This window comes from Nomascus leucogenys, chromosome 12, assembly GCF_006542625.1.
Source record: "Nomascus leucogenys isolate Asia chromosome 12, Asia_NLE_v1, whole genome shotgun sequence".
NCBI classification, from domain to species: Eukaryota; Metazoa; Chordata; class Mammalia; order Primates; family Hylobatidae; genus Nomascus; species Nomascus leucogenys.
In genome coordinates this window covers 82,476,298-82,503,085 of record NC_044392.1, presented here as the reverse complement: position 1 = coordinate 82,503,085, position 26,788 = coordinate 82,476,298, and the positions used below count along the sequence as shown (strand labels likewise).

The window sequence follows — 26,788 nt, the reverse complement described above, 5'->3', positions numbered from 1 at the left end:
TGTTTTGTTTTTGTTTTTTTTTTTTTGAGACAGAGTCTTGCTCTGTCACCCAGGCTGGAGTGCAGTGGCGTGATCTCTGCTCACTGCAACCTCGGCCTTCTGGGTTCAAGTGAGTCTCATGAGTAGCTGGGACTACAGGCACAGCCACCACGCCTAGATAATTTTTGTATTTTTAGTAGAGATGGGCTTTTACCATGTTGGCCGGGCTAGTCATGAACTGCTGGCTTCAAGTAATCTGCCCGCCGTGGCCTCCCAAAGTGTTGGGATTACAGGTGTGAGCCATGGTGCCTGACTAAAGCTTTTTACTTTAGCCTTTGTTCCTTCCTTTTTATTTCAACTAGAATTTCTGGTGGGTTGGGGGTAGGGTATGGTGTGTCTGTGTTTTTCAAATTGGTATAAAAGGCCATCCTGCTACAAGTCCTACTTTCCTATCTAGCATTTATTTCTCTAGCAAACTTTTTAAAAAGTGAACTTATGTTTTGAGTCTGAACTGTATTCCAATATTTTCTAGTCTTACGAGTTAACATTATTCCAATGATACCCAACAGTTTATTTTTACTTTTTGTTTTTATTTATTTATTTATTTTTTTGAGGCAGAGTTTCACTCTTGTTGCCCAGGCTGGAGTGCAGTGGCACGATCTCGGCTCACTGCAACCTCCACCTCCTGGGTTCAAACCATTCTCCTGCCTCAGCCTCCTGAGTAGCTGGGATTACAGGCACCTGCCACCACACCTGGCTAATTTTTTTTTTTTTTTTTTTTTGCTCTGTTGCCCAGGCTGGAGTGCAGTGGTGCAATCTCGGCTCACTGCAAGCTCTGCCTCCTGGGTTCATGCCATTCTCCTGACCCGGTCTCCCGAGTAGCTGGGACAACAGGCGCCCGCCACCACGCCTGGCTAATTTTTTGTATTTTTGGTAGAGACAGGGTTTCACCATGTTAGCCAGGATGGTCTCGATCTCCTGACCTCGTGATCTGCCTGCCTTGGCTTCCCAAAGTGCTGGGATTACAGGCGTGAGCCACTGCGCCCGGCCATTTTTTTGTATTTTTTTTTTTTTTTTTTTAGTGGAGACAGGGTTTCATCATATTGGCCAGGCTGGTCTCAAACTCCCGACCTCAGGTGATCCACCCGCCTTGGCCTCCCAAAGTGCTGGGATTACAGGCGTGAGCCACCGTGCCTGGCCTATTATTTTTTAAATAGAATTTCATAGTTCTGTAATGTAGGCACTTATTTCCATTGTGATTTACATATAATGTAATGTAGGGATATATTTGGGAGTGACAGCAAGCATTTTTCCACCTGTGTGCAACTGGCTGTGATTATTGGTCACCTCTCCTACCCTTTTCCAGGTCATTTAAATTGGTCATGGTAGGTTTTTTGGTTTTTGGTTTTTTTTTTCATTGATTTGAAAAGGTTTTAGATTGTTACTAAGAATGAAGTATAAATCTGGGAAAGACCCTTGATTTATACTTTAGTGTGAGATAGGAGGCCACCTTGTTAAAAATTTTTAAATTTCCAAAATAATCCATATTAAATGAGGGTTTGCTGATCAGTACTTTGTCTTTAGCTACCTTTTTATATTTAAAAAATTAAATATCAAAATTATGTTTTTATAAGCTTAAAAAATTAAAGAACCTTCAAAGAAAAAAAAAGATAGCAAGGGCATTGGAATTCATGTTTTAAACAATCAAAATGCTTAGTTATGAATCCCAGCACTTCAGGGATAGGGGGATTGCTTGAGGTCTAGAGTTTGAGACCAGCCTGGGCAACATAGTGAGACCCCATCTCTACAAAAAATTTAAAAATCAAGTTGAGTGTGATACTGCATGCCTGTGGTGTTAGCTTCTTGGGAGGCTGAGGTGGGAGGATCATACGTGAGCCTAGGAGTTCAGGGCTGTCATAAGCTATGATCACACCACTGCACTCCAGCCAGGGTGACAGAGGAAGACCCTGTCTCTTAAAACAAAAAACAAAAAAATCCCTTAGGTATAAATATAAGCTTATAAGTTTTATTATGTAATAATCCTGCCTGTGAATAACAAAACAAATAGATTATTGTGTTTTAATACATAAAGATGAAAATTGTCATAAAAAAATACATTTTGAAAAATATGTAAATGTTTACCTGTGTTTATCACCTATCTTCCCTTTAGGGCCATTTTGAGTGCCAGATCTAGTTATTTTGCTGCAATGCTGAGTGGCTGTTGGGCCGAAAGCTCCCAAGAGTGTGTTAATCTTCAAGGGTAAGCATGTTTTTACAGGGCCATTTGACTGCAAATGATTGCAAATTGTATTTCATACAAAGCACTTTTTATGAATCTGATTTCCCTGGATGTTCAATGAAATATTTCTCATGCAGAATTCAACAAAGTACATTTTCTGAAACGGGAAGTAATAGAGAGCATTTATTAACAGAGGTATTGTGTTAATCTGCTTATGCTTCTATAACAGAATATCCAAACTGGGTGATTTAAACAACAGGTATTTATTTTCTCACGGTTCTGGAAACTGAAAGTTCAAGATAAATGTGCCAGCAGTTTTGGTGTCTGATGAGGGCTCTGCCCCTGGGTTGCACTCTGCTGCCTTCTTGCTGTACACTCACGTGGCCTTTCCTTGGTGCGTGCACTTGGAGAGAGAGTTTTATGGTAGTTCTTCTTATAAGGAAACGAATAATCCTATCAGATCAAGGACCCATGTGACCTCATTTAACGTTAATTACTTTCTCAGAGGCCCCATCTCTAAATATGACCACACTGGGGGTTAGGGCTTTACCATATGAATTTGGAGGGAACACAGACATTTCAGTTCATAACAGGTAGTTTTTTGATTTTTCTTTTCTTTTTATTTTTTTGAGATGGGATCTTGCAGTGTTGCCCAGGCTAGAGTGCAGTGACACAATCATGGCTCAGGAGTTCGAGGCTGCAGTGGGCCATGGTTACACCACTGCATTCCAGCCTGGGTAACAGAGCCAAAGCCTGTCTCAAAAATATATATATATATATATACATACACACGTATACACACACACACATATATACACATATATATTTTATATAACTTAAAGTATCTCCAGTTATCTCAAAGGGATCTTAATTATTTAAACTGTTAATATGCAAAACAAAATATTTACATTCAATTTCTTTTTTGTTGTTTTTTTGAGATGAGTCTCACTCATTCAGTCACCCAGGCTGGAGTCAAGTGGCGGGATCTCAGCTAACTGCAACCTCCACCTGCCTCCCAGGTTCAAGTGATTTTCCTGCCTCAGCCTCCTGAGTAGCTGGGATTACAGGCATGCTCCACCACGCCTGGCTAATTTTTGTATTTTTAGTAGAAATGGGGTTTTGCCATGTTGGCCAGGCTGGCCTTGAACTCCTGACCTCAAGTAGTTCACCTTGCCTTGGCATCCCAAAGTGTTGGGATCACAGGCGTGAGCCACTGCGCCTGGCCTACATTCAAGTTTTTAAATACTAATATAACACTTTTAGGAAGGGATATTACAAAATCAAATTAATAGCAGTTCATAAATAAAGAGGTGGAAATCATTGACCTTACCAGAAGGACTATGCTGGAGACATTTCCAAAGGAGGTTTTCCTCTTCTCTGAGAGAGGAGATCTTCAGAAATACACATTTAGAGACTAGATATACAAATTGGCTGTTTGATGGTCTTTATTAAGTGTATAAAGAGAAATTAAATTCTTCAACCTAATTGAGAAATAAATGTGCTTAGAAACGTCCAAAATGTGGAAATACATGGCATGGGCAATACTAGCAAAGATATGTAACAACAAAAGAAATGAGTTGTTTTCACTACTTGTATCTACCTTTTATTTTTTTTCATTTATTATTTCTATATATGTGCTTTTAAAAAATACATTATGTAGGCCGGGCATGGTGGCTCCCACCTGTAATCCCAGCACTTCAGGAGGCCAGGGCAGGTGGATCACCAGAGGTCAGGAGTTCAAGACCAGCCTGACCAACATGGTGAAACCCCATCTCTACTAAAAATACAAAAATTAGCTGGGCATGATGGCACATGCCTGTAATCCCAGCTACTCAGGAGGCTGAGGCAGGAGAATCATTTGAACTGGGGAGGCAGAGGTTGCAGTGAGCCGAGATCGTGCCACTGCACTCCAGCCTGGGTGACAGAGCAAGACTCTCTCTCAGAAAAGAAAAAAAAAAATTATGTAATGATGATCTAATTAAATTCTCTCTTTTTGTCTGAGGTCAATATAGGGCCTCAAGTGATCCTCCTGCCTCAGCCTCCCAAGTAGCTGGGACGATAGATGTGTACTCCCACACCTTGCTAGTTTTTATAATTTTTAGTAGAGATGAGGTCTCATCATGTTGCCTAGGCCAGTCTCAAACTCTTGATCTCAAGTGATCCTCCCACCTTGGCCTCCCAAAGTACTGGGATTATAGATGTGAGCCACTGCACCCAGCTTAAATCACATTTGTCAATTCATAATTCAGAGTTCATTCCACCACAGTCATTGAAGAAATTTATAAGTTTTCCCATTGGTATGTGTTCCTGAGCTAGCTCAGACTGCTCTTCTTCTCCACTGTGTAAATCTTTGTCCCACAGAACCCTAAAGTTCCTAATAGGCACATTAGGAGAAACACATGGCATAGGATTGGGATCTTAGGGGAAGGCCATTTGGAAAGGGGTGCCCCTTCAACTTTTATCTGTTTTATATAGTTCAAGGTGACCTCTGAGTTTAGCTATATGAAGGCAAGGGGGTGTCCTTTTTTTTTTTTTTTTCGATTTTCCTTAATCACCCCTCATGAGCTGATGAGATTAAACATTCAAACACTCAGGCTTTTAAAGATGAGGTCTATTTATTAATAGACCAGTGGGCAGAGGTCAGTGGGCAAGAAAGAAATAGTGACATCAATTACTCATCTCTACTCTTTCACCTGTAATTTTCTGTCTTTAATTTATAATGGAAGTAATGGATAAATAACCCCTTTTGCAGTGTGGCTTGACTCCTGCTGACCAACTTTAGTAGCTTGTTCAAGGGAAAGCCAAATAGAAGTAGCCCAGTTAGTTTCAAAATGTCATCTGAATAAGTAGACCATACATTGTATTAGTGCCAGGCATGACCAGGCTCACCCCTCTTACAGTATTTTCTCTTCACTTTTACTGTAAGCAAGGCTTTGCTTCTCACTGGTTCAGTTTACCTAGAGCTGCTTTATTAACGGTGGAAGCTCACCTCTAATTGGCTTATTGACTCTTAATGTTAATGCATTGAAAATGAAGATACTTTTGTTTTTGTTTTTCAAATGCTTTATCTTGCTTGATAAAGCAAGGTTCTGTAACACTAAAAGAAGAAAGTATCACCTGGTGGATGCATGGTTTCATCTTTACCCTTTATTGTTATTATTATCACACAGTGCTATGATATATTTTGCCTTTCCCTGTTGTATCATATATCAAATTGATTGTCTCGAATTATTAGCATTGTGGCATATAAAGCTGTTGGAAGGCTAAAGGGGATTAAGGAATTTTACTTTAAAAAATTACGTCTTTTAGGAATTTGTATATTGAAACAATACACAAAACAAATTCCAGTTTCCCACTAACTTACATTGTAAACCTGGGCAGATGTTTCCATGAGGAGTGTGGTGTCATAGAAGGATCATAAACCTTGGTGTCCTTACAGGCAGTAGTATATCCAGTCCTAACTTGTTATATGACTTTGGGGACCTTCCTTAACTTTCCTGAGCTTCCTGAGGTGGTTGAAAGTATTAAATGAGATACAGTAAGGAAAGAAACTGGCGTAGTATGTAGTGCTTATTAATATTGACTGTTCTTTCTTTCTCTAAATTAGATTGTTTTCATTTTCTAGAGAGAAAAGCGTTCAAGTGAGGGCCTTTCCCAGTACCAGGACAGCAATGCTTACTTTGCATAACCAGCAGCTTCTTTTGAAACTGTGCCACTGTTGCATGTCTGCAGGATGTTTTCTGTCAGTAGATTCGAAGACAATCCTGTCTGTCCTTACAGAAGGAACCACCATATTTTTAGTGAGTTAGTAATTCACCAGATACTGAGAACATAATGCACATAGTATTTTTCAAGAGGAACTGCCTTCAATAATTTGGGTGGGGACAGCAGAATTCTATAATCTGGCCGGGCGCAGTGGCTCACGCGTGTAATCCCAGCACTTTGGGAGGCCGAGGCTGAGAGATCACAAGGTCAGGAGATCGAGACCATCCTGGCTAACACAGTGAAACCCCATCTCTACTAAAAATACAAAAAATTAGCCAGGCGTGGTGGCGGGTGCCTGTAGTCCTAGCTACTCGGGAGGCTGAGGCAGGAGAATGGCGTGAACCCAGGAGGTGGAGCTTGCAGCGAGCCGAGATGGCGCCATTGCACTCCAGCCTGGGCGACAGAGTGAGACTCTGTCTCAAAAAAAAAAAAAAAAAAGAATTCTATGATCCTAGTTCCATCCATGCCCCAGAGTTGGGGAGTGGAAGGATATAGTTGGAAGGAAATTTTCCTGCTCTAGTAGACAGAAAGGGAAAATTTTCCACATACTATAATGTAAATTGAACCACAGCCAACACTTCTGTGAAGGAACTCCACTTGTTTCATTTTATTAATTGAAAGTCTTCCAGTGGTGCCTGGGCTTTGGAGCATAAATTTGGATTTTCCTATCTCCCTTGGGAGATTCCTGGGATTGTCCTGGCCTTCAGTATAAGTTTTGAATATAAATGAGATGTATTTCTGTCCTGACTAAAATCCTTCACTGTCTTCTCATTACAATTAGAATTAAACCCAAACTCTTTACCATGACCTACAAGACCCTCCATGATCTGGCCCCTGGCCTCCCTCTAGTTTTGTACCATTCTTGCCTGCATTTGTGGATCTTTCCTCCAATAAGTTCATTCCTGCATCAGGGCCTTTGTTCTTTTGGCTTCCTCTGCCTAAGAGTTTTTCACCTAGTATTTTGCATGGCTGGCTTCTTCTCATGCTTGAAATCTCAGAACAAGCATCAACTTCCCAGACTGTTTCACCTAATATAGCTACAGACCAACTCCTCAGTTACTCTCTTATATTATCCTATTGTGTTGTCTTCATGGCACTTTGACTATCAAAATTATCTTTTTAATATTGTCCATGTCCTTCCACTAGAATGTTAAACTTCTTATATGTACAAAGTTTAGAATGAGCCTGTCATTCAAAAATATTAATTATGAATGAACAAAGAATGAATGAATGGAGTCTCTGTGTCCCCTTAGCCCACACACAGGGCTCCACATAGGAGCCTGAAACTTTAGAAAGTACACATGAAACAGAGATTTTATTTTATTTATCTATTTTCATTTATTTATTTATTTATTTATTTATTTATTTATTTATTTATTTTTTAGGCAGAGTTTCACTCTTGTTGCCCAGGCTGGAGTGCAATGGCGTTATCTCGGCTCACTGCAACCTCCACCTCCCAGGTTCAAGCAATTCTCCTGCCTCAGCCTCCTGAGTAGCTGGGATTACAGGCATGTGCCACCATGCCTGGCTAATTTTGTATTTTTAGTAGAGACGGGGTTTCTCCATGTTGATCAGGCTGGTCTCGACCTCCTGACCTCAGGTGATCCACCCACCTCAGCCTTCCAAAGTGCTGGGATTACAGGCGTGAGCCACTGTGCCCGGCATTATTTTATTTATTTTTTTGAGACAGTCTTGCTCTGTAGCCTGGGCTGGAGTGCAGTTGCGTGAACTTGGCTCACTGCAATCTCCACTTCCCAGGTTCAAGCAGTTCCCCTGCCTCAGCCTCCTGAGTAGCTGGGATTACAGGCGTGCGCCACCTCACCCAGATAATTTTTTATTTTTAGTAGAGACAGGTTTTCACCATGTTAGCCAGGCTGGTAACACAGAGATTTTAGTAGTCTATGTTCATGTTTAGTCTCTGATCTTAGATATTTGTCCTACAATCGGTTTTTCTTTTTTCTGAATACATGTAATGTTTTCATCTCCTGTAAGCTTTTATTCTGATTACATTTTAATGGGAATAGTGCTTTAAATCTTTCCATTTAAACTATGGGCTATTGGAACAATTTGTTGCTTTTCTAGGTCAGTTGATCATGTCTTTATAAACACTTTTAGTAAAAAATACAATACAAATGACTTAAAATATAATGAGAATGCAGCTTAGTAAAACATCTCTCAAGACAGCAGGAAAACTATTTCTTACCCTTTTTATAGTATCATATATATTGATATATAGGTTCAAATGTCTAGATTTTGCTGTTTATTTTAATAGGACTTATTTTTATTTAGTCATTATCTTTTGCTTAACATATCAAGTATTTTTTAAGAAACTATTATTTCAACATAAATAGCCAATTCTTATTAATGTTGATAAGAATCGTTCTTGAAATTCTGAGGAAAAGTATATAGAGTATTACACATTCAAGTAATTATGCTAGTGTTTTAGCAAACTACAGATAATATGCTTAATTATTCTGAGATTAAATCTTGTCATATCTGTAGTACATAAATGAGAACATTTAGATATTTGACTTTATTTCCTAAGTATTAAAGATGCAGAATTTTGAATCAGCAGAAACTAGTACTTAGCCATGGTAGGTAGGGGTCAGTAAATATTTATTTAATTAATGGAAAAGTATTTCTGTATTTTCAATTTAGTCTCCCTCTGAAGGTTTGAGAAGATGCTGTAAGTGCCCTAATAAGCCGTTCGTTAAACATTTATCAAACATTTATTGAACATATATTAAGGCCATAGAATCAAAGCAAACACCTTTCTGATTCCTACTTTCTGGGACTCCCCTTATTTTCTTCTTTTTTTTTTTTTCTTTTTATGAACCTGCCATTGAGAACATAGCCATTTGTTTTCTTCTTGCCTTCCTCGTTTTGTTTCTTTAGCAGATATTAGGTACTATGCTTAACAAACTGTAGGGATCTTGCCAGCACTGTCCAGATCATGATTCTACCGCAGAGGTCCAGTATTATGTGGGGAAAGGAAATTCTTCTGGTCCTGGGGGTATTGAATCATTGCTGACATTCTGCTGTTATCAGAGATACAAGGATAAATGGCACGACCCTGCCCTTGCAGAACACAGTTCAGAAGGAAAGACGGATGTGTAAACAAAAATACTGCAAGTCAGTTTGATAAATATGATAATGGAAGTGTGTGTAGTATACTGCTTCAGAGCCCAGGCTTTGGATTCAGTCTGCCTGGATTTAAATTCCAGTGCATTTTGATCTTGGGCAATTTACTTAATTTCAGTTTCTTCATGTATAAAATGAGACTGGTAGTAGTATCTGCTGTAGAGTTGGTATGGTGATTAAATGAGCCAATAGCATTCAGAATACTTATTAGCTCAGGGACTGGCTCATAAGTGCTCAATAGATGATAATTGTTGTTTTTAACATTCAGTAATTTTTTTTCACCTTGGGTACATTAGGAAACAATCAGGGATAAAAAGCCACATGTCTTGTATCTGAAAGATAAGTGGAGAGGGGAAAGCATTTTAAGCACAGTGAACGGTATGTGCTAAGACATGGATGTATAATGAAGTGTAAGTAGCTCAGGTATAGAAAATGAGTAAGTTCAGTTATCTTGGAACAGCTGCTAAAGAGGGAGAACTGGAGGTCAGATGATAAAGGAATTTGGACTTTCTTTTATGGGCTTTGGAGAATAACTGAAGAGTTTTATTAGAGTTTAAAATAGAATAATTGAAGAGTTTAAGCAGGATACTATATCGCATATTCATTTTGGCAAAGTCACTCTAATAGCAATGTGGGAAATGGGATGCAAGTGGAAGATTCCAGGCAGGAAACCTGTATGAGAAGATACGGTCATAGTACAGATGGGAGAAAATAAGAGGCTGAACCAGGGCAGTGAAAGAAGAAATAGAGAGCAGAGGCTGAACTCAAGAAATTCTGGAAGGTACAAATGATTGACAGGACATAGGGAGAGGACTAAGATGAACCTCAGATTCTGACTTAGGCATGTAGATGAATAATGTCTGTTGAAGTCTTTAAGGGGGCCCAATAAATAGCATCCTTCCTGTTCAGAATAAGACAAAATAATCAGTAAGTGAAGTAAGGAAACATTTCCTTTATTACAGATAAAAACTGTTAAAAGCAGTACAGGTTGAGTATCCCTTACCTGAAATGCTTGGGATCAGAGTGTTTCAGATTTTTTCAGATCTTGGAATCTTTGCATATGTAATAATGAGAAATCTTGGGACTTGGGGATGGGGACGATGCCTAAGTCTAAACACAAAATTTATTTATGTTTCGTATACACTGTCAAATTCAAAATAAAATATAGAGACAAATCTCTAAATTAAATGTTTTATTTGAGAATCATAGAATTACAATTCAGAGCCTACACACAGACTGCTGTGATCTTCCGTATGTCTGAAGAGCAATGAGAGGTTGGGGGTTTTACTGGAGAAACATGTATTGTTTGGAAAGGAAGCTCATTGGCACTAGAGAAGCTTTTGGGAGCTGGCAAACTCTGATTTGAGTGAAGGTGGTAGGTAAGACTAGTCAAGGCAGGTTGTTTCAGCAGCTACTAGGTAAAACGGTTCTTAGGGTTACAGCAGGCTGTTTCTGCAGCTGGCGATGTGGAAAATTCAATTCTTGAAGCAGATGCTATATGCCCCAAGTGCTTTTGCCCCCCCACAACTTGACTCTGATTTAGTTGGGTATGAAAAGAATGATCCAATTTGTATAATCAACTTACACAACACCTTATAGCCTGAAGGTAATTTTATACAATATTTTAAATAATTTTGTGAATGAAACAAATTTTGTGTATATTGAACTGTCAGAAAGCAAAGGTGTCACTATCTCTCATAAAATGCTAAAATTTTGTAGCATTTTAGATTTCCGATTTTCAGATTAGCAATGCCCAACCTGTAGAATGTGCTCTAGTGCAAGAGCCAAAGTTGGCTTGCTTACTGTATCTGTCTAAAACAGCCCACCTGAGAGAAAGTTTGAATCTGCATGGCAGATATACTTCTGCATCACCTCTTCCCACTGGTTCAGCAGAGAAGAAATGAGAACATATATCAGATTACCTCTTATCTGGAGTTCCTCCCAACTGATAACCGGTAGTTGTCCACCAACCACATAATTCACTCCCTTTAGTATAGAGGAATAGAGGCTGGGGTAAGATGCAAGACGCTATGTAGCAGTGCTCTCAACAAGATGGGAATAACAGAAAGAGGACTAAGTTTGGTGTGGGGAGTAAGAAGAAGGTCATGAATTTAGTTTGAGATATGGCACTCAATTGGACATGAAGGTTATCATTCCGAACTACCTCTTAAGTCATGCCTTTTCTTTTTCATCTGTATAACGAGTACGTTGGCCAAGCTTAGAGCCACTGACAGGTGTTACAAATTAAGAAATCTGTGCAGCATAACAAGAATCTTCCTAGTGAATAGATTTGTGCATTTGAGGCTTTAAGCAAGACCAGAGGTCATTTGTTGAAAATGCTGAGAAGAGGATTTCTTAATGAGCCAGAGGTTGGACAGTGACTAGAAGTGTTTTCTAACTTTAAAAGTCTATGGTAGAAGACACTCAATAAATAATGATTTGATAACATACTAATAACCTTGTATAACTTATATAAAAATCCGTTGTTGTAGTTCTGTTTAAATTAATGGTATACCTGCATGGATGTTATTTGAAGAGTATATTCTTCAGGTAAAAGGAAGATTAGAACATCATCTTGGCTCGAAGTTTATGGGAAAATAGAATGAATCATTGATATCAGTTAAACCTTAATTATTTCTGGATTTGAGTTTTCTTTTATTTTTCAGTATAAGCCATGTAGAACTGAATGTTATGATGCATTTTATATATGGAGGAACTCTGGACATTCCAGACAAAACTAATGTTGGGTATGTATTCCTTTTTAATAATTTACAATATAAAAGAATTAGGTTCTGCTTTGTTGAGCTGTGTTGCAAAGTGTTAATGAAGTAGAAACTTTGCTTTTTATAGTCTATTATACTATATCTTCAGTACGTTTTCAGAACATCTAAAAACAATAAGCAAATCACCTTATTTAGAAGAAAAGGTGACTTATCAACTCACAGTAATAAGATTGAGAACAGTCTTTATTAGACTTAAATTCAGAAGAAGCTATAAATTATGGTTTATAGATCAATAAATTTAAACTTTTATCAAACTTTGAAAGTTACTACTTTTTAAATTTTAGGATATCTTTTCTAAACAGCAAAAGAAAAGAAAAAACATATTTAAGAATATAGGGGCTGGGCGCGGTGGCTCTCACCTGTAATCCCAGCACTTTGGGTGGCTGAGGCGGGCAGATCACAAGGTCAAGAGATCAAGACCATCCTGGCTAACACGGTGAAACCTCATCTCTACTAAAAATACAAAAAAAAACAAAAAAAAATTAGCTGGGCATGGTGGTGTGCACCTGTAGTCCCAGCTACTCGGGAGGTTGAGGCAGGAGAATCGCTTGAACCCGGGAAGTGGGGGTTGCAGTGAGCCAAGATCATGCCACTGCACTCCAGCCTCGTGATAGAGTGAGACTGTGTCTCACTGAAAAAAAAAAAAAAAAAAAAAAGAAAAGGAATATAGGGCATTTGCCAGGCGCGATGGCTCACACCTGTAATCCCAGCACTTAGGGAGGCAGAGGTGGGAGGATAGCTTGAGCCCAGTAGATCGAGATCTGCCTGGGACTATAGCGAGACCCCGTTCTTGGGGAAAAAAAAACAAAAACAAAAAGAATATAGGGCATCCTAAAGACCAACAACTGTGATTTTTAAATGCGCTACAGTGAAATACCATCTAAGCCTCTGAAATCCTACTTGGGAGTGAAATTTCACCTTACTCTTTTAATTTTTTGGATGTCTTCCATTTTCTTGCTATTCTAACATCAGACAAATGAAAGCTACTTTTTTAATTTTAAAAATTATTTGGTTCCTTTAATTTTAAACTGAATAAATATGTTTTTCAGGAGAACATACCGTGAGTCCCAGGATTTACTACTAAGGTTTTGTCCCCTGGCAACCTATACAAAATTTTATCATTCTTTCAAAGCTTGTAGGCTTCTTAAGTACCTAAAGTATGTGTAGGTGTTCAGAAATACTTGCCAAATGAAAGAAGCAAAAGAAACTGTGGTCATTGGATGCTGTCTCCAATCTTAGGGTTATTTGTAGACATTTTCAATATGATAAGACATTAGTGAATTGCCTCCCCGCCCCCGCCAAGAAACTTTTATTATACAAATTTGTTGCAGAGAGTTTTCTAACTTTTACAGCCTGTAAAGCAGTTTCTTGGATTTTGTTCTGTATGTCACTTAGTATATGAAGGGAATTTGAGACATCTCCAAATTTATTTCTTGTTCTCTACTAATCAAATCATGTGTCAGTGCTTTCAACTTTTGGCCTATGCCCTGTTTATAATCCATAAAGGGTATATGTTATGTAAAGCAGAAAATTAGAATTAAAATATTTCAGATTATTCTTTTTTAAAAACAGACTATATATTATCAATAAATTAGTATGTGTTGTGCCTTGATTTTTAAATTGGAGAATTAACAGTGCATCTATTTTTATTTTAGTCAGATACTCAATATGGCTGATATGTATGGACTAGAAGGATTAAAAGAAGTAGCAATCTATATTTTAAGAAGAGATTACTGTAATTTCTTTCAGAAGGTAATTATTGAGCCTCAGAAATCTTTTATCCAGTGCGTTGTCATCCATTCTTACCTACTAGATTTTTAACTCTGATAGTAATAGTGCTTTTTAAATGTTTAAAATATTAAGTAAATTTAACTAATAAGAACTCCAGTTGAGAAATAATACATATGATCTGCTTGCAAAAATCAGAAACTAATTCAAATAATTTTAAGTAAAACAAAATTGATGGGAGGGCAGGTATTGAGTAGGAGTATCCTGTATAATCCAAAGGTCCTCAGAGTTTGGAACTAGGAGAAAGGAAGTTAAGAACTAAGGTTACTTTCCCCATTTATCAAAGTGCTACGCAGTGCTTTATTTGTTCTTATTCCTGAAAGTATACTCCTTCTTTCTACCACTTCTCTTTATATCAGGGACTTGGGGTGGAATGTAGTTCTCTTAATGCCAGTCTCTTCAGGTGACCTATGGATACTAACTAATTTTAATTTTAGTTACTGCAAAGGTAAGTTAAATGTCTAAAGAAAGATCTCATACTATGCATTTCAAAGCCATTCATACATTATTCTTAGATTACCCATTGTTTTAATACATTCTGCGATTGTAGGTTATTTTTATTTTCTTATTTATGCTTTTCTATGTTTTTTAAATTTTCTACAAAGAACATGTATTACTTTTAAAATCAATAAAAACAAATCTAACTTTTTACATCGTATTTCTCTCTTACTGGTGTTTGAAGCAATAATATGCATTGTATGAAATCTAATTAGGTGGCTTTAATAATGCTTAAATTTAGATTTTTGTTTCGGGTAGGTCTTTTTCTACCTCCCTACAAGTTGTAGCCGCGGAAGCAGCCCATGTGCTAAACGAAAGCGATAAACAACTGGGTCTAGTACCATGAACACTACCAACCCCACAAGGTTTACTGAGAAATAGTTAACCCCTCAGCTTCCTTTAATGAACCATTCACTTCAGCCTTTGTAAATAAGGGCCTTGGAAGAAGGAGGACAGCTGGTGGTGTCCTCAGCTTTGTAGAAAGTGAGGAATTCTGGTGAAAGGTTCTTCCTTCTTCATATGTCTCCCTCATATTTCCAGCCAAGTGAAACTTAGGGGGATCCAAGTAAATCACAAAGATTAAAGCTAGAGAATATCTGCAATGAGGAGATGATGTCTTCTCATCCCTTAGATGAACGTTAACTATATCTGTAAAACCATCCCACCCTGGAGCTTCTATCAAAGACGAAGAGAAAGTGGTAAGAAATTTCTTAGGAGAGCTTGGAATATGTCTGAGAAGCCAGTGAGAATGTACTTGAGCGAGGAGATTTCTAAAGAGAGAAGGCTTGCTGGAGAAGCCAAAACTAGCCTTGGTGTAAGGGATCACAGTTATTGTCACACAGAGAAAAAAAGTATGTGGAGTCCACTCTGCACCCCGGTTACACATGGTCCACAGCGAAGGAGGAGGACCTTAATGGTTTCATGAAAGTTAGAGGAGACTGATACATGGCTAGATGACACCATGTCCCACTTGGGGAGGTATTGTGCATCATGAGCCACTTGAAGAGTTCTTACCTACAGAGAGGCCAGGTTGCAGCTTGATCTGCCACTAAAAGAGCCATTATATCAATAAAGGCCTCCAGTATCTGAAATAGAACAAAGCTAAGGACATCTCCCTACTACCATCTTGGTCTCTGCTTAATTATGTAAGGTGACCAGAGCCATCTATAGTCTTCTTCCATATGAATTTGACCCAGAAAATGGAGGAGCAGGAGATCAGACCATGCTCTACTCCCTGTTTCACATCTCAACCATAAATCTAGTCAGCAGTGGGGAGGGAAAGATTTAAATCAGATATGATGAAGAGATAGGTGTTAAAATAGTACTGTGCTGAATTTCAATAACAATAGTATCCAGAAAGTATTAGAATCTGCCTATAGTTTCATTAAGGGATGGGAAAAAGGGGAGATTTGACATAGCGTGGTTGAAAGCATTAGTTGGGAAAATAAAAAGTCTCATGTTAGTATCTTCTCTGAGCTGAGATTCTTCAGTAAGCCAGTTAAAGCTTATTTAAGAGCCTTAAAAGTTGTAAAAATAATCTTTTATGAGTAGTCTTTGGACCATTGCCTCTATTTTTTTTAATATGTGGATGAGTATATGTGGGTTATATGCAGCTTCTTGTATTTTACTTTCAATAATTCACTTTATTTTAAAAACACAAAAGATATATTTGTTTATATTATTAATAAAACAACAGAAAATGAAGTTTATTTTTAATTATCAGTATGGTATTTTGTTGAAACCTTTTTTTGCTTTTATTTATTTATTTATTGAGACAGAGTTTTGCTCTTGTTGCCTAGGCTGGAGTGCAGTGGTATGATCTCGGCTCACTGCAACCTCTGCCTCCCAGGTTCAAGTGATTTTCTTGCCTCAGCCTCCTGAGTAGCTGGGATTACAGGAGCATGCCACCACGCCCAGCTAATTTTTTGTATTTTTAGTAGAGACAGGGTTTCACCATGTTGGTCAGGCTGGTCCTGAACTCCTGACCTCAGGTGACCCACCCACCTCACCCTCCCAAAGTGCTGGGATTACAGGCATGAGCCACTGCGCCCAGCCACTTATTTTAATATTGTCTATTTTGCTGTGGTAATTTGAGGGAACAATTTCTGGTTTTGTTGACCTAATCCTTAAAATTTTTGCTTTATATTTCTTAATGTATATTTTTATAAATATACTTTTGAATATATATAATTTTGAACTTTTAGTTCTTTTTTTTTTTTTTTTGAGATGGAGTCTCCCTCTGTCACCCAGGCTGGAGTGCAAGTGGTGCGATCTCAGCTCACTGTAACCTCCGCCTCCCAGGTTCAAGCGATTCTCCTGCCTCAGCCTCCCCAGTAGCTGGGACTACAGGCGCGTGCCACCACGCCTGGCTAATTTTTGTATTTTTAGTAGAGATGGGGTTTTACCATGTTGGTCAGGCTGGTCTCGAACTCCTGACCTCAGGTGATGCACCTACCTTGGCCTCCCAAAGTGCTGAGATTACAGGAGTAAGCCACTGTGCCCAGCCTTAGTTCTTAATTATGCAATTTTTTGGCTGTGACTTAAATATCGTAAACTTATAATAATGTTACACAGTAATACAAATATGGGTATAATGTGATGGGCAGCCAGCTGCAGAACTCCTAGCAAGCTAGCTTCAATAATTTCATTAGCTTCATAATCCTGCCTTTTACACAATTAAACATTTTGGACTTCATTTATAGGATTTTGGTAGGCTTTACATTTTTTTTTGTCACCAATTAAAAATATTCTTCAGGCCAGGTGTGGAGGCTCATGTCTGTAATCCCAGCACTTTGGGAGGCCGAGGTAGGAGGATTGCTTGAGCCCAAGAGTTTATAACTAGCATGGGCAACCGAGGGAGATCCTGTCTCTACAAAAAATTTTTAAAAAATTAGCCAGGTATGGTGGGATGTTCCTGTGGTCCCAGCTACTCAGGAGGCTGAGGTGGGAGGATCACTTGAGCCCAGGAGTTTGAGGCTGCAGTGAGCCATGGTCACACCACTGCATTCCAGCCTGGGTGACAGAGCCAAAAAAAAAAAAACCAAACATATACACACACACACACACACACACGTATACAGACACGTATATATTTTATATAACTTAAAGTATCTCCAGTTATCTTAAAGGGATCTTAATTGTTTAAACTGTTAATATGCAAAGCAAAATATTTACATTCAATTTCTTTTTTTGTTGTTTTTTTAAGATGAGTCTCACTCATTCAGTTACCCAGGCTGGAGTCAAGTGGCGGGATCTCAGCTCACTGCAACCTCCACCTGCCTCCCAGGTTCAAGTGATTTTCCTGCCTCAGCCTCCTGAGTAGCTGGGATTACCGGCATGCGCCACCACGCCTGGCTAATTTCTGTATTTTTAGTAGAAATGGGGTTTTGCCATGTTGGCCAGGCTGGCCTGGAACTCCTGACCTCATGTAATCCACCTTGCCTCGACATCCCAAAGTGTTGGGATTACAGATATGAGCCACTGCACCTGGCCTACATTCAATTTTTTTAATACTAATATAACACTTTCAGGAGAGGGGTATTAGAAAATCAAATTAATAGCAATTCATAAATAAAGAGTTGGAAATCACTGACCTTACCAGAAGGACTATGCTGGAGACATTTCCAAAGAAGGTTTTGCTCTTCTCTGAGAGAGGAGATCTTCAGAAATACACATTCAGAGACTAGATATACAAATTGGCTTTTTGATGGTTTTTATTTAAAGTGTATAAAGAGAAATTAAACTCTTCAACCTAATTGAGAAATAAAGGTGCTTAGAAACGTCCAAAACATGAAAATACATGGCATGGGCAATACATAGCAAAGATATGTAACAACAAGAGAAGTGAGTTGTTTTCACTACTTGTATCTACCTTATATTTGTTTTCATTTATTATTTTCGTATATGTGCTTTTAAAAAATACCTTATGTAGGCCGGGTGTGGTGGCTCACACCTGTAATCCCAGCACTTTGGGAGGCCAAGGCGGGTGGATCACGAGACCAGGAGTTCAAGACCAGCCTGACCAACATGGTGAAACCCCATCTCTACTAAAAATACAAAAAGTTAGCCAGGCATGGTGGCGGGTGCCTGTAATCCCAGCTACTCAGGAGGCTGAGGCACGAGAGTCACTTGAACCCAGGAGGCGGAGATTGCAGTAAGCCAATATTGCACCACTGCGCTCCAGCCTGGGTGACATAGTGAGATTCCATCTCAAAAAAAAAAAAAAAAAAAACATCATGTAATTATGATCTAATTAAATTCTTCTTATCTGAGATCAATGTAGGGCCTCTCATTACACAATTACTTTATATTTATATGTTAGCAAGCAGATTAGACCATGTTGTATTGCAATGTGATGTGCTAGAAATTATTATACTACTTTTGCTTTAAAAAAGATATTTAACCTAAAATAAATTAGAATTAAAATTGTGTGTATTCTGACAGCTAAAAGAGTTCAAATGACATGCCATAAAATTAAAAGTTGTTAGTGACACTTGGTTTTAAAAGAATAACAGACTTTAAAAAAAACAAAACTTAGAGCATTTTTAGGTTCACAGCAAAATTGAGAGGAAGGTACAGAGATATCCTACATATCCACTTTCTTCTACACAAGCATAGCTTCCCCCATTATCAGCATCCCCCACTGGAGTGGTACATTTGTTAGAACCAATGAGCATACAATTACACATTATCATCCAAAATTCATGGTTTATAATAGAGTTCGCTGTTGGTGTTGTACATTTTATGGGTTTATACATGTGTATAATGACATGTATCTACCATTATAGTATCATACAGAGTGTTTTCAGTGCCATAAAATCCTCTATGCTCTGACTGCTCATCCTTCCCTCCCCATTAACCCCCAGCAACCACTGACCTTTTTACTGTCTCTGTAGTTTTGTTTTTTCCAGGGTGTAATATAGTTGCAATCATATAGTACATAGCCTTTTCAGATTGGCTTCTTCCACTTAGTGATATGCATTTAAGATTCCCCCATGTCTTTTCATGGCTTGATAGCACATTTCTTTTTAGAGCTGAATATTTCATTGCACAGATGTACTGCTGTTTATTTATCCATTCATCTAGTAAAGAACAACATGGTTGCTTCCAAGTTTGGGCAGTTATGAAGAAAGCTGCTAAAAACGTTCATGTTTAGGTTTTTGTGTAGAAAGGTGTTTTTAAGGAAAAAAATTAAGACTCTGACTAGCGCATGTTTGTAGCCTCAGTACAAGCAGAAGTTAATTTCAGATAAAGAGTTAAATATAGAAAATAAATTTTGAATTTATCAAATTTTGAGTTGTAGGTGTTCTGCAGTTTAGGTATATAAATTGGATTATCTTTATGAACCAAATATTTTTAGCCTTTGTAAATTGAAAAAGAATAAATATGGTGTTTTCCATCAATTTTAGCCTGTTCCCAGAACATTGACGTCTATACTAGAATGCCTGATTATCGCTCATTCAGTTGGAGTGGAAAGTCTTTTTGCTGACTGCATGAAGTAAGTTATGTTAAGTAGTGCTGATACTATTAATTTAGGGATTTTGTTTTTCTGTTCTTCTAATTTTGTGGGAAACTTTAGAGCTGGCCTATTTTCTTGGACACAATGTAAGTAAGTAGCTTAGTGCTGAACTAGTTTCACCACTAAGCAGAGTATTAATTTAGATATTACTCAAGATACTTGGGATCATTTTATCTTAGCTGAACCATGGTTAATTATGTTAAAATCTGTGCACATGGATTTAAAATACATGTTTACAGGAAAGAGAATATAAAGTCCATTTTAGGGTTCATAAAATTAATAGTATTAGTCAGGTCATATATATGTACAGTTACGTAATTGAAAACCAAAATATTGACTATTATAATGAAAAACATTTTAATTTCTTTAATTTGGTATTCTGTGATTTTAACAGGTGGATTGTAAAGCATTTTGCAAGGTTTTGGTCTGAGAGAAGCTTTGCAAATATACCTCCTGAGATTCAGAAAAGTTGTCTTAATATGTTGATTCAGTCCTTAGTAAGTATAACCTGAATACTCTTTTGTGTGTTTGCCATTAAAAAGTTTATTCAATTTTGTATAGTACTTTCAGTGATTGAAATATAAATGTAAAATATTGTAAAAGCAAGAGGTGTGAACCAATTCAGATAACCTAATCCTAAGATTCAGTTTATTTGAAACCACTCTGCATACCCAGCTCATCAGTCAGGGTTGAAACAGAGAAGCAGAACCACTAGGATGTGTATATTGATTCATGAACAAAGCAGACATGATGCCACAGAGAAAGGCTTATGCGTTGGCTCAGCAATATTGACCCACTCACCCAGGTGGATCTGGGTACAACACTGAACTTCTCAATGGTACCATTCTTCAAGGGAATCAGCCATCTACCTGGTGGCAGGTTGATTACATCGGATCACTTCCATCCTGTAAAAGGCAGTGCTTTGTTCTCACTGAAAAAAACATTTGCTCTGAATAGTGATTTGCCTCCCTTGCTCATAATGTTTCTGCCGAAACCACCATCCATGAACTTACAGAATGCCTTATCCATTATCATGATATTCCACACAGCATCACTTCTGAATAAGGTACTCACTTACCAGCTAATAAAGTATAGAAATTGGGCCTTGCTCATGGAATTCACTGGTCTTAGAAAGATCCCAATCATCCTGAAGCAGCTGGCTTGATAGTATTGAGGAAAGGCCTTTGAAGACTCAGTTACAGTGCCAGCTAGGTGGCAGTGCCCTGTGGGGCTGGGGGCAGTATCCTCTAGGATGCAATACATGCTGTAAATCAGATTTTGATTTATGCTGCTATTTCTCCTCTAGCCAGGATTCACAGGCCTAAAAACCAAAGTTTGGCACCTATTACTCCTAGTGATTCAGTAGCAAAATTTTTGCTTCCTTTCCTCACAACTTTAGGCTCTGCTGATTTATAAGTCTTAATCCCCAAAAGAAGAATGTTTCCATATGGGGACACAAATAATGATTCTCTTGAACTGGAAGTTGAGACTGCCTTCCCGTAGCCACTGTAAACCCACAGGCAAAGAAGGGGAATTATTGATAGATTGAGTCTATCAAGAGGAAATTGAGTTGCAGCTATACAATGTGGATAATGTAGAGTCCATCTGGAATGCAGTACTCTCAGGTTCTATGAGTAAAATCAATAGAAAGCTGTAAGAACCCAATTTGGGCAGTGCTGATGATTTTTCAGGAATAAAGTTTGGGCTACCCTTCCAAATAAACTATGAACAGTGAAGTCCTTGCTGAGGGCAAAGGGAATATGTAGTGGTTAGTAGAAAAAGGTATGTAAAAATAACAGCTACAGCTACATGAGGAGTTACAGAAGTGAACACTGCAGTAGTTCTGATATAAACGTTCATATTCCTTCTTAATTTGTTTGTATATATATTAATCAAATATTTTTGTTTTCCTCCTACTGTCTCATTCCCCATCATGTAAGATAAGATAATAATAGTTAACTTGTATCTACATATTTAAGGTACAGATATCAAAGAAAACTGAATCAGATTGAAGAATTAACATCTCCTAAAAACAAAAAAAGGAACTCATATCCCCTCTTTTAGAAGAAAAGGGTTAGCATGTTTGTTGTGTGGAGGGATAGTTGTATCATGTTAGATGGAAGCATGACTGTTACTTTCTCCATTTGGGAACTAAGTTTTTTTTTTATTATTATACTTTAAGTTTAGGGTACATGTGCACAATGTGCAGGTGTGTTACATATGTATACATGTGCCATGCTGGTGTGCTGCACCCATTAACTCGTCATTTAGCATTAGGTATATCTCCAAACGCTATCCATCCCCTCTCCCCCCACCCCACAGCAGTCCCCGGAGTGTGATGTTCCCCTTCCTGTGTTCATGTGTTCTCATTGTTCAATTCCCACCTATGAGTGAGAACATGCGGTGTTTGGTTTTTTGTCCTTGAGATAGTTTACTGAGAATGATGTTTTCCCTTTTCATCCATGTCCCTCCAAAGGACATGAACTCATCATTTTTTATGGCTGCATAGTATTCCATGGTGTATATGTGCCACATTTTCTTAATCCAGTCTATTGTTGTTGGACATTTGGGTTGGTTCCAAGTCTTTGCTATTGTGAATAGTGCCACAATAAACATACGTGTGCATGTGTCTTTATAGCAGCATGATTTATAATCCTCTGGGTATATACCCAGTAATGGGATGGCTGGGTCAAGTGGTATTTCTAGTTCTAGATCCCTGAGGAATTGCCACACTGACTTCCACAATGGTTGAACTAGTTTACGGTCCCGCCAACCGTGTAAAAGTGTTCCTATTTCTTCACATCCTCTCCAGCACCTGTTGTTTCCTGATTTTTTAATGATGGCCATTCTAACTGGTGTGAGATGGTATCTCATTGTGGTTTTGATTTGCATTTCTCTGATGGCCAGTGATGATGAGCATTTTTTCATGTGTTTTTTGGTTGCATAAATGTCTTCTTTTGAGAAGTGTCTGTTCATATCCTTTGCCTACTTTTTGATGGGGTTGTTCGTTTTTTTCTTGTAAATTTGTTTGAGTTCATTGTAGATTCTGGATATTAGCCCTTTGTCAGATGGGTAGGTTGCAAAAATTTTCTCCCATTTTGTAGGTTGCCGGTTCACCCTGATGGTAGTTTCTTTTGCTGTGCAGAAACTCTTTAGTTTAATTAGATCCCATTTGTCAATTTTGGCTTTTGTTGCCATTGCTTTTGGTGTTTTAGACATGAAGTCCTTGCCCATGCCTATGTCCTGAATGGTAATGCCTACGGTTTCTTCTAGGGTTTTTATGGTTTTAGGCCTAACATGTAAGTCTTTAATCCATCTTGAGTTAATTTTAGTATAAGGTGTAAGGAAGGGATCCAGTTTCAGCTTTCTACATCTGGCTAGCCAGTTTTCCCAGCACCATTTATTAAATAGGGAATCCTTTCCCCATTTCTTGTTTTTGTCAGGTTTGTCAAAGATCAGATGGTTGTAGATATGCAGCATTATTTCTGAGGGCTCTGTTCTGTTCCATTGATCTATGTCTCTGTTTTGGTACCAGTACCATGCTGTTTTGGTTACTGTAGCCTTGTAGTATAGTTTGAAGTCAGGTAGCGTGATGCCTCCAGCTTTGTTCTTTGGGGTTAGGATTGACTTGGCGATGCGGGCTCTTTTTTGGTTCCATATAAACTTCAGGGTAGTTTTTTCCAATTCTGTGAAGAAAGTCATTGGTAGCTTGATGGGGATGGCATTGAATCTATAAATTACCTTGGGCAGTATGGCCATTTTCACGTTATTGATTCTTCCAACCCATGAGCATGGAATGTTCTTCCATTTGTTTGTATCCTCTTTTATTTCATTGAGCAGTGGTTTGTAGTTCTCCTTGAAGAGGTCCTTCACATCCCTCATAAGTTGGATTCCTAGGTATTTTATTCTCTTTGAAGCAATTGTGAATGGGAGTTCACTCATGATTTGGCTCTCTGTTTGTCTGTTATTGGTGTATAAGAATGCTTGTGATTTTTGCACATTGATTTTGTATCCTGAGACTTTGCTGAAGTTGCTTATCAGCTTGAGGAGATTTTGGGCTGAGACAATGGGGTTTTCTAGATATACAATCATGTCATCTGCAAACAGGGACAATTTGACTTCCCCTTTTCCTAATTGAATACCCTTTATTTCCTTCTCCTGCCTAATTGTCCTGGCCAGCACTTCCAACACTATGTTGAATAGAAGTGGTGAGAGAGGGCATCCCTGTTTTGTGCCAGTTTTCAAAGGGAATGCTTCCAGGTTTTGTCCATTCAGTATGATATTGGCTGTGGGTTTGTCATAGATAGCTCTTATTATTTTGAGATATGTCCCATCAATACCTAATTTATTGAGAGTTTTTAGCAGGAAGGGTTGTTGAATTTTGTCAAAGGCCTTTTCTGCATCTATTGAGATAATCATGTGGTTTTTGTCTTTGGTTCTGTTTATATGCTGGATTACGTTTATTGATTTGCATATGTTGAACCAGCCTTGCATCCCAGGGATGAAGCCCATTTGATCATGGTGGATAAGCTTTTTGATGTGCTGCTGGATTCGGTTTGCCAGTATTTTATTGAGGATTTTTGCATCAATGTTCATCAAGGATATTGGTCTAAAATTCTCTTTTTTGGTTGTGTCTCTGCCCAGCTTTGGTATCAGGATGATGCTGGGCTCATAAAATGAGTTAGGGAGGATTCTCTCTTTTTCTGTTGATTGGAATAGTTTCAGAAGGAATGGTACCAGCTCTTCCTTGTCCCTCTGGTAGAGTTGGGCTGTGAATCCATCTGGTCCTGGACTTTTTTTGGTTGGTAAGCTATTGATTATTGCCACAATTTCAAAGCCTGTTATTGGTCTATTCAGAGATTCAACTTCTTCCTGGTTTAGTCTTGGGAGGGTGTATTTGTCGAGGAATTTATCCATTTCTTCTAGATTTTCTAGTTTATTTGCATAGAGGTGTTTGTAGTGTTCTCTGATGGTAGTTTGTATTTCTGTGGAATTGGTGGTGATATCCCCTTTATCATTTTTTATTGTGTCTCTTTGATTCTTTTCTGTTTTCTTCTTTATTAGTCTTGCTAGCAGTCTATCGGTTTTGTTGATCTTTTCAAAAAACCAGCTCCTGGATTCATTAATTTTTTGAAGGGTTTTTTGTGTCTCTATTTCCTTCAGTTCGGCTCTGATTTTAGTTATTTCTTGCCTTCTGCTAGCTTTTGAATGTGTTTGCTCTTGCTTTTCTAGTTCTTTTGATTGTGATGTTAGGGTGTCAATTTTGGATCTTTCCTGCTTTCTCTTGTGGGCATTTAGTGCTATAAATTTCCCTCTACACACTGCTTTGAATGTGTCCCAGAGATTCTGGTATGTTGTGTCTTTGTTCTCGTTGGTTTCAAAGAACATCTTTATTTCTGCCTTCATTTTGTTATGTACCCAGTAGTCATTCAGGAGCAGGTTGTTCAGTTTCCATGTAGTTGAGCAGTTTTGAGTGAGTTTCTTAATCCTGAGTTCTAGTTTGATTGCACTGTGGTCTGAGAGACAGTTTGTTATAATTTCTGTTCTTTTACATTTGCTGAGGAGTGCTTTACTTCCAACTATGTGGTCAATTTTGGAATAGGTGTGGTGTGGTGCTGACAAGAATGTATATTCTGTTGATTTGGGGTGGAGAGTTCTGTAGATGTCTATTAGGTCCGCTTGGTGCAGAGCTGAGTTCAATTCCTGGATATCCTTCTTAACTTTCTGTCTTGTTGATCTGTCTAATGTTGACAGTGGGGTATTAAAGTCTCCCATTATTATTGTGTGGGAGTCTAAGTCTCTTTGTAGGTCACTCAGGACTTGCTTTATGAATCTGTGTGCTCCTGTATTGGGTGCATATATATTTGGGATAGTTAGCTCTTCTTGTTGAATTGATCCCTTTACCATTATGTAATGACCTTCTTTGTCTCTTTTGATCTTTGTTGGTTTAAAGTCTGTTTTATCAGAGACTAGGATTGCAACCCCTGCCTTTTTTTGTTTTCCATTTGCTTGGTAGATCTTCCTCCATCCCTTTATTTTGAGACTATGTTTGTCTCTGCACATGAGATGGGTTTCCTGAATACAGCACACTGATGGGTCTTGACTCTTTATCCAATTTGCCAGTCTGTGTCTTTTAATTGGAGCATTTAGCCCGTTTACATTTAAAGTTAATATTGTTATGTGAGAGTTTGGTCTTGTCATTATGATGTTAGCTGGTTATTTTTCTCATTAGTTGATGTTTCCTAGCCTTGTTGGTCTTTACGTTTTGGCATGTTTTTGCAGTGGCTGGTACCGGTTGTTCCTTTCCATGTTTAGTGCTTCCTTCAGGAGCTCTTTTAGGGCAGGCCTGTTGGTGACAAAATCTCTCAGCATTTGCTTGTCTGTAAAGGATTTTATTTCTCCTTCACTTATGAAGCTTAGTTTGGCTGGATATGAAATTCTGGGTTGAAAATTCTTTTCTTTAAGAATGTTGAATATTGGCCCCCACTCTCTTCTGGCTTGTAGGGTTTCTGCCGAGAGATCAGCTGTTAGTCTGATGGGCTTCCCTTTGTGGTTAACCCAACCTTTCTCTCTGGCTGCCCTTAAAATTTTTTCCTTCATTTCAACTTTGGTGAATCTGACAATTATGTGTCTTGGAGTTGCTCTTCTCAAGGAGTATCTTTGTGGCGTTCTCTGTATTTCCTGAATCTGAATGTTGGCCTGCCTTGCTAGATTGGGGAAGTTCTCCTGGATAATATCCTGCAGAGTGTTTTCCAACTTGGTTCCATTCTCGCCGTCACTTTCAGGTACACTAGTCAGACGTAGATTTGGTCTTTTCACATAGTCCCATATTTCTTGGAGGCTTTGTTCATTTCTTTTTATTCTTTTTTCTCTAAACTTCCCTTCTCACTTCATTTCATTCATTTTGTCTTCCATCACTGATACCCTTTCTTCCAGTTGATTGCATCGGCTCCTGAGGCTTCTGCATTCTTCACATAGTTCTCGAGCCTTGGCTTTCAGCTCCATCAGCTCCTTTAAGGACTTCTCTCTATTGGTTATTCTAGGTATCCATTCGTCTAATTTTTTTTCAACGTTTTT

The 26,788-nt window shown here is 38.3% G+C and overlaps 1 protein-coding gene across 2 annotated transcripts in view; it reads left to right on the top strand.

Annotated features, from left to right (window-relative positions):
* BTBD8 (BTB domain containing 8) overlaps positions 1 to 26,788 on the top strand; it is a 113,671-nt gene that overhangs the window by 49,419 nt on the left and 37,464 nt on the right. The window contains exons 5-9 of one of the 2 annotated variants that reach the window (XM_003260047.2): positions 2,150 to 2,239; positions 11,791 to 11,871; positions 13,563 to 13,659; positions 19,602 to 19,690; positions 20,106 to 20,296. In XM_003260047.2, the coding sequence (XP_003260095.1) occupies positions 2,150 to 2,239; positions 11,791 to 11,871; positions 13,563 to 13,659; positions 19,602 to 19,690; positions 20,106 to 20,223 (475 nt within the window). In that variant the 3' untranslated portion in view covers positions 20,224 to 20,296. Of the gene's footprint in view, positions 1 to 2,149; positions 2,240 to 11,790; positions 11,872 to 13,562; positions 13,660 to 19,601; positions 19,691 to 20,105; positions 20,297 to 26,788 lie in introns of those variants that run through there. The other variant, XM_003260048.3, reaches the window with a different exon arrangement.